Source organism: Amblyomma americanum, chromosome 10, assembly GCF_052857255.1.
Source record: "Amblyomma americanum isolate KBUSLIRL-KWMA chromosome 10, ASM5285725v1, whole genome shotgun sequence".
Lineage (NCBI taxonomy): Eukaryota > Metazoa > Arthropoda > Arachnida > Ixodida > Ixodidae > Amblyomma > Amblyomma americanum.
Window position 1 is genome coordinate 26251883 of NC_135506.1, and position 8569 is coordinate 26260451.

Consider the following 8569-nt stretch of genomic DNA (forward strand, 5'->3'; position numbering starts at 1 on the left):
TATATAGGTTGGCCGAAATCCAAGGTTTTGTATCAAATTTATGAAATCCGACATTTCGATATGTAAACGTGGTGGCGTCGTTTCGAGTATCGCTGCAGTATTTTATGAGCACATTCGTTTTACCAAGACCAAAATGAACAATGTCTTCGCTCTCAGCTAAGTTCCGCCGGCGTTCTTACGACACGACGGAGAGCGACGCGGGAGGGGTAAGGGGGGGAGGGGGGGGGGGGACAGATTTGCCCATTTAATCGATGCTTGAGAACTTCGCTTATGATTAGCCTGGGCACTAACAGCGTCCAATGTACTACATACATTCCAACAACATACCTGTATTGCTTGTCCGTTTGTTTCTGCGTTGTAAAATATTCCCTTATATTTTACACACATGACAGCTAAAAGCGTGTAAACACCCCTCCTGTGCTGAATATCCAGTATAAAGCGTGCATGCCATAAAAAAAAAGTGGTTATGCGCAAACAACCGAATTCAATGCGCGCCGTTAATCCGGGGTAGTATTATTGACTCATCGCCCGACGGACAAGTCGCGGGACACGTGCGGACAATTTTGTGCTCTTTTTCGACCACACGCAGTTTTCGACACACCGGCCAGGCCGCGCAAACTACCGCCGCAAAAGCTTCAGTTCTGCAGTAAACGAGTATCTACGTTATTCAGATAAGTCTTTCTGTCCACGCGTGCAAGGCGCCTTTCTCTCCTGTCGTACTCGTTGATATCTTCCTTGATAGCAGCGGGGTCACGCTGGCTGTGTGCTCTATCTCCGCTCGAAGCTCGTCCGAAGCCGTCGTCGTTCCACCAAACAACTCCGTCAGGAGTCGAAGAACTGGAAAGAGCTTGGGAGCCCTCTTGGCCCGATTGCCCGCGCTCAACGTCGTTATGGAAGTTCAAATGGTACGACCCTTCGTCTTGGGGCTGCTGTTGGTCACCGCCTCGCGTGTCGTGACGATGCTCGAGGCTCTTCACGAGTACACCGGGGCGAGGAGTCTCGGCGGTAGCGCTTGTGCCCCTAGCAACGCTGTACACCTTAACCCCAGAGTGCCTCTGGTCGTAGCCGCCTTCCATTCTTCCCTCCTCCTTGTGCCGGAGCGTGAAGACAAGTGAGACGACCACGGCCACCGAGAGCGCAACGGCAATCATGGACAGCCTGGCTACAGACGTTGAAGACCTGCGAAGTGGCCGGCACCAGCTATTACTGTCTGACTTAGATGTATTCTAGCGCTAACCGGAGACTCCTGTGGCGAGTCCCAAGTGGCGCAAAACCCGGCATTACTTTAGTAGTCAATGTAGGAGTCGCCGCGGTGCCTCAGTTAGTCATGGCGGTCGGCTGCTCAGTCTGGGGTCATCGTATCAAAAAGGGGCCACATTTCAATGAATACGATCTTGTAGATTTGTGGCGCAACACCGGTTATCGACACTTCTTTCCCGCTGAGGAAATTAAGCGGCTGTAATGGCAGCATTACGTAAGGGTAGTCTGTGTTGTGCACCGCCCTGATCCCCCGGCAGTTCGTACGGTGAGTGGTATTACGTCATCGTAAGTTGCAGAGCTTTAGTGCCATGAGCAGAGTGTCACTCTAAGCTTTGCTGAACAGGCGGGCTTTTTCTTTTGTAACAGGCACCGTTGAGTGAAGATAACAGCTCGGCTTCCCTGCGGTTTCCGTAATCTCCGGCTATTGGCTCTTTCTATGTTGCAGGGCATTCCGCTTATGTTGGATTTCGGTCGTTTCGGTCAGCTTAATCATTTCTATCAATCCTTCCGCGAGCAGTTATCCTACGGAGGGTGATTATAATGTTGTGACCAAGGTTATATGATGTTATTAGAATGCCGTGCCGGCAACTTTCAAGTAGTCTGCGATGTATATTTTAGATCACTTTGCTGGAGGCGGTACAGATGCTGGTACTGATGTTTTTCTGTTTACTGAGCAGAGTGGCTTCTTTTATGATAAAAAAGAGCGGAGGCGGGCGAAGTTGAAAATTCTAAAGTGCTTGGTTAGGCGGGTGACCAACGGCTGTTAGCATCCACTTTTTTTCAGGCAGTCTTATCTAATGGCCTCGAATAAACTTGTACTCATTTCCTTCTGTCCCATTCACAGTATAAACCGCTGTAACAGCAAATTTTCCTGCAGTCAGTCAACGATATCGAAGTCGCTGTTGCATGACTCAGTCCAAATGTTCAGATCCATGTCTTGGCCATGGAATGTAATTTCCAGGTGGATGTGAGGGCCATAGCGGACATGTGTATGCCGAAGTAGGCGCTCGTATTCAAACCCGGGAATGGAGGCTTTCGTGTAGGTTCGCTAATGAGCCTTCTCTGCACACCTGTAATCATGCTATCGGAGTTTTCCAGAGTGTGGTCACAATTATGGGAGACAGGGTCGTGTACGGTGAATCCATACCAATGCCATATCTCATCACTGGTAATCAGGGACGAGAGGTTTTGGAGTCGGTGCTCCTTTTTCGGTGCACAAATCGTGTGGCTTATTAAGTGCGTTTGAGATATGCGACGATCGCATTCATCTTAACATGCACACAGTCGAATGCACCTGAGGCTTCCAGGAAACAGCAGCAGACAACTGAACAAGGAAAGACAAGCTTGATAAGTCGTTCAAGCTGAGTAACATGGCGTCCGAACAGGCCCTTCGACAAGGTATCTTTCAAATAGATAGATGCATAAATTTAATGAAACGAGGGCAGAGACGTCGGGCAGGAAGATTGATATCTCACCTGTTACTCTGCAATAGTGAAGGGGAGGAGGAAAAGAAGGACAGTCCTGATTGGTGACGATGCAAGGTATCTTTCAAAGTATGCACAATGTGACTGTGAAGCTTCGAAGGTATCAGGCCTAGTAAATCAGCAGGGTGTTCATAAACCACCGATTTTAAGCCTCTCACATATATCCCCCGTAGATAAACTGGCGTCCGCAGTAGTAATAATCGGTTTTGGAGGAAAAAACGATTTTTTAGGTTTTTAAAAAATGGCGCAGTATCTGTCTCATATATCATTGGACACCCAAGCCGCGCCGTAGGTGAAGGGATAAAGGATGGAGTGAAAGAAGAAAGGAAGAAGAGGTGCCGTAGTGGAGGGCTCCGGAATAATTTCGACCACCTGGGTGGTCTTTAACGTGCACTGACATCGCACAGCACACGGGCGCCTTAGCATTTTTCCTCCATAAAAACGCAGCCGCCGCGGTCAGGTTCGAATCCGGGAACTCCGGATCAGTAGTCGAGCGCCCTAACCACTGAGCCACCGCGGCGGGTGGCGTCCGCAGCATGTGGTCATTCCCTTGAAGGAAAACGGATAAGTTTCTACAGTAGGCATGGGGAGGAACTGTGTAAAAATTCTCCAGCTCACAGACAGACCGTGACAGAAAGCAGCACCTGTCAGCGTGTACAGCGTGTACATCTTGGAGGCCACGGATGTTTGCTTCTTGGCTACGCCGTTTGGCTTGTTATGCATAAACAGCATTCCAAATCTCTCGAAGTTCAGAGGGTCCTCACCCTCAGAAGGTTAAGACTTGATGTTACTGGAATCTCAGTGTTCGCCTTAGATGCAAACCTCCCTTCGGCTCCAAATTCTTGACAAAACCTGTACACGCGTTGCAGAGCTAAAAACTTCAAGCAGGCTAGATAGCAATGAGAGCCAGGTGTAAGCGCTACGCGTTGCTCTACAGCACCCTATAGGCCCACTCACCACTTCTGAATCCTCGGCACCTGAGAGAGGAAGCGAGTGGTCGAGAAGGCGGGTGTGCCGTCCTCCATGTTGGAGGTGGAAGAAGGCGGATTTAAATTTTTGCTCGACGTCCGCTCCTGCTCTGTAGCCTTCGTTTCCTTGCAGTCTCCACGCGCGTCGTGTGAGAGGCTTGTGGTCGAGGGCACGTCAACCAGAAGGTCTTCGCTCCATGATGTGCTGCTGCATTGCGTTTGGGTGAGCGGAATCTCGTCCAAATCCAAGCGACCCAACAGGAAGCGCTTGGCGGCAGACGATAGGCTTTTTTTCTGGTACTGCGTCAACAAAAGATGAAGAGATTCGCTCCATAATTGGGGCAAAAAAACAGCTCCATGTGTAGCATTCTTGGGCAAAAATTTTGAATATTGGAATATTGCGCCCTTCTGTTACCGATATATAGAGGTGAATAAAATTGGTCAATTCTTGCGATGGATAGCAAAATCGTTCTTTTTAAAAGCATTCCTTCGCTTGCATCTAGCAGTTAAGACGGCCATACAAAACAATGGGGGGCCGCCATGGTGGCTCAGTGGTTATGGCGCTCGGCTGCCGACCCAAAAGACGCGGGTTCGATCCCGGCCGTGGCGGTCAAATTTCGATGGAGGCGAAATTCTAGAGGCCCGTGTGCTGTGCGATGTCAGTGCACGTTAAAGAACCCCAGGTGGCCGAAATTTGGTCGAAATTTCCGGAGCCCTCCTGAGTCGCTTTGGGACGTTAAACCCCATAAACGAAACCAAACCAAACCAAAACAATGGGGAAAGTTTTTCACGACGGCAAGAACGGTAATCGCAAAAAAATGGTTTATGGGTGTTTAACGTCCAAAAGCGACTCAGGCTATGAGGGACGCCGTAGTGAATGGCTCCGGCAATTCCGACCACCTGGTGTTCTTGGAAGCGTGCTCACAGAAGATCTCCAGATATATTTATTATCATAGTGATATGCTAAAAGGTATTAAAAACTGCGTTCATAAACTCTATCGTATTGAAAAATGCTGCTGCCCAGAATTGCCAGTTGTCGTCAGCCCATTGAGCTATGATGTGACACCGATGTGAATGTTTAGAGAGCTCCTGTAATCAGAGTGTCAAGCCCACTTGAAAAGACAAAGTTTACCTGGAACACATGAACACTGCATGGCACTTGCTACATACTGTCCACTCCCTGATTCGAGCTTATGTACACGGTTTCTGGAACTATACGACCGCAGAGAGCATATTCTGAAAAGCGTCCACTGCGAGACCCTTGCATGCCAGGATAATACATTCAATGTTCGGTCGAAGAAAAAGATAGTTCACATTTACGGCATAGCAAGGCCATGTCGATGCCACGTATCCAGGAGAAGGCCATCACGAAGCTTGCGCTCTGAGACACCCTGCCTTAGCAACGATTATGAGAGGTATCCAGTAAACTAAGGATGGCTGTGCTTAGCCTTACATTAACGAGGCGAGAGTTTTAAAAGAAATTAAGGTTGTCCGATAGCTGATTGTCACAATGCCCTCAAAAATAACGACCGCCCTCCCAAGTAGGGAGTGGCTGCTTTCTCAAATAAGCAATTGAAGTGTGTGCGCAATCAAGGTGGGCCCTGGGTGGGTTCACTTGTGCACACCGGTTGTTCCACACGCTGCAGACAGCACGTCGCCCTTTGGGTGGAGTTGAGGGCTAGTTTTCTCTACTGCCGCGGCTTAAAAGCATCACTGACAGCAGCCGACACTCTCAGCCAAAATCAAATAGGAATCCCTGCTGAAATTAACAAAACAAAAGCTGACAGGCCAGTTGCCAATGTGTAACGCTCAATTTGGGAACAGCTGTTTACGAAAGTGAATATTTTCGTCTGTCGTTATTTTCTTCTAGAGCAGAGTCCCCATGACTTCGCACTGTCGTCATTCGTTAATTCATGAGTGACATCAATGCGTGCGGACAAATCTGCGTGGCGCGCTCCAGGGACGTCAGACGCTACTGTATGCCAGAGCTCTTAGATTATACCAGCTGCGAAACGCAACTCCTGCAGAAACCTACCTGAGGTTCCCCAAGGCACAGCATGGCAAGGAACCCCAGGTGGTATAAATTAATACGGAACCCTCCACTGCGGCGTCCCTCGTAACCATGTGTCGCTTCAAGACTTTAAAATACAAACGAAAAAACTGGCGCCAAATCAGGCAACACACAGCAAGAAAGACTGGACAGGCGCCTGTCCAGTCTTTCTTCCTGTGTGCTGTCTGATTTGGCGCCAGATTTTTTTTTTTACACACCAGCTAGCCCCCCAACATGTTCTACTAAACCCCGAAATTAACAGTTTACTTTATGCGCAAGAAAAGCGCACATGGTTGGGCCGGAGGCTACATCGACCAAGGAAAACCGGTGACGGTAGACAAAAAAGCAAGCGCTGTAATTAATTATCTGCACCCCACGTGACGTGCCTCCAGAAATGACCCCACGCTTGGGTCCATACAGCAAGGCGCCTGAATTGGATCAATGGGGCTTCACAGGTGGGAGCCCGATGAGGAGGAATTTGCACGACGTCACTGCTCGTCGCTCTTCCATCCCCGTACCGCATTGGACGACATCCCCTATAAACCCTACAAAAAACCAGTAAAACTACGGACTCCGACGCAGGCACCCCATAAAGGGGCACTTCGAGCTTACTAGAAGCCCCGCCTAAGAGAGTGCGGAGAGGGGCCGTTCGGGACGGCCAAGCACACAGTCGCCTTAAATGCGAGTAAATGCGGCTTGAAAGGAGCTTCGATCAAACATGCCAGGAAATTTGAAATAGGATAGAATACGCCTCACCATTGTCGGACTTGTCTTTTGTCACTGATCAGACCAGGACAAGATTGTGTGGCACCAGATTCCTGCGAGGAGCGATTCGGACGTGCATGTGCAACTTCTTTCTCTCGCTGTGGCGCCACCTGGCAGATTCGCCGCGGATGTGGTGCAACGTGGGGGTGAAGATGAAGATGAGGGTAAACAATCGTGCATCCAAATCATAGATCTTGGGTCCATTATACCACTGGGCACTTCTTTGTTTGGACGAAGCGACAGGAGTGTGCGCTCTGCTGTGCAAAATTTTCTTCAAGGAACGCAGTGACTCCCATTCTAACTTCTTTTTCCCGCTCTCAGTCAGTACGACATTGAAACATTACAGGCATTGTATACTATTATGCACATTAAGCCATTGTCCCGTCTTCGATCTCCATGTTAACAGGACCCCTGTCCTTCCGTCTTCCAATCTATCAGACTACATACTAGTACCACTCCTTTTCCCGTCAAAACTTTCCTGTATCCAGCCATTAACCGCCTGTGTCTTGGCCAATCCCCCGCAGTGGGTATGTGGCAGCAACGTCTGAGGCCTTCCTTCTTTCCTTTCTTCATAGGTATGTTAAAAGAGAGCGAGGGCAACATCAGGCTCCCTTTTGATGCCCACTCTGCTCTCCCTACCATAGCATCCTCTTTAAGTAAACGTGCGCGGGATAAGGATAAGGGCTGGGGTGGTCCTCACTCCATCGGTCACGTGCTGATGGGGCTCACAAGAACACGCAGGACCCACCAACTGCCCGAGGTGTTCCACACTGGCTGCAGATAAGGATGGATGTTCGCCACCTCCTGTGTACTTGTGCAGGGACAATGCCTTCAAGAACACGGATTTTACAGGAAGTGGGAGTAAAGGTGGAGAGAGGAGCATTTCTCCAAGTGGCTGACCGGCAACAATAAGAGAAGCCTTTTTCAGTTTCAGCACGAAAATAACTTGCATGATTTTCTATAGTACACAGCGAATCCAAATCATGCCATTATGGCAACAGCGCGAAATAAATTAATAATAAAAGCTTAGATCAACCTATCAATAATAACTACTTCCATCAGCACAGACAAATCTCCCACCCCTTCTCGATCAAGTACAGGGCATACGCCACGGCGCCGGCGAGCCTCGAATTCTGTTGCTGAATAAAGTTTTATCACCACCTCCCACAATTGACTAGGCTGCACACACATGATTTCGCGGTGCTTGAGGTTTTCACCTTCAAGTGAGCCACAGGTCAAACCAAGACTAAATCAAGGTATAACTAAGGTGCCCTACTACATGCTACCCCAAAACATCTTAGGTCACAGCAAGGTCAAAGGTCAATGTCAAAGGTCAATGCCAACGGTCAAAAGCAAAGTTGAGACATTAATGAGGTTATGACGTGGACACCTCAGTCGCGCTTTAAGCTACATGGCAGTAGTGAAAGACGTGCGCTGCATGCATTAGCATTCATAACGTTGTGGCAGAAACGCGGCACTTAAGCTATAGAGACCACTATCCTTTCTCACTATCGCTCCTTCCTTTCTTTTCCCTCTCCCTGTCCTTTTATTCCCGCTAGCCGCAGCTCAGGTGCTTTAGGTTTCGATGGCAGATGCCGAAGCTGGCAACATCTTTTCTTTCCCTTGGTAATTTATTAATAAATAGCCACTAACTACAACTATAGACCGTCGGCGTTCTTTGTGTTCATTGGCTTTAGCGCTGACAGAGTTCTAGACGCCGATGATTTTGAGCAAAGGAAGGCGCATAACTGGCTCCGTGGGGACGTGGACGCCTCAATCGCGCTTTGAGGTACGTGGCGGTGGGGAGAGAGATGTGGGCTGCGTGCATTAGCGCAGACAACGTTGTGGCAGACACGCGCCACTGCAGCTGTAAGCGCAGCGTTCACTGGGTCACCAACCTGTCACGACCAACCATTAATTTAACCGAGTAGCAGGGTGGGCGCATTGTCTATCCAGTGTGCGGAACGCAGTTAGAGTCCAAGCCGCGTCTACTTGCCCGAAACACCACAGATTTCGCTCTTTAACCAGGTTCAGCAGTAGCT

General features: G+C 49.1%; 1 protein-coding gene across 1 annotated transcript; it reads right to left on the reverse strand.

The window, feature by feature from the left end:
- Positions 1 to 248: 248 nt before the first annotated feature.
- LOC144107020 (uncharacterized) lies at positions 249 to 6614 on the reverse strand. The gene is made up of 3 exons (XM_077640004.1): positions 6519 to 6614; positions 3702 to 4012; positions 249 to 1179 (listed from the first exon to the last, which is right to left on the reverse strand). The coding sequence occupies exons 1-3, from the start codon at positions 6519 to 6521 to the stop codon at positions 636 to 638; spliced, it is 858 nt and encodes a 285-aa protein (XP_077496130.1). The 5' UTR covers positions 6522 to 6614; the 3' UTR covers positions 249 to 635.
- Positions 6615 to 8569: the final 1955 nt, after the last annotated feature.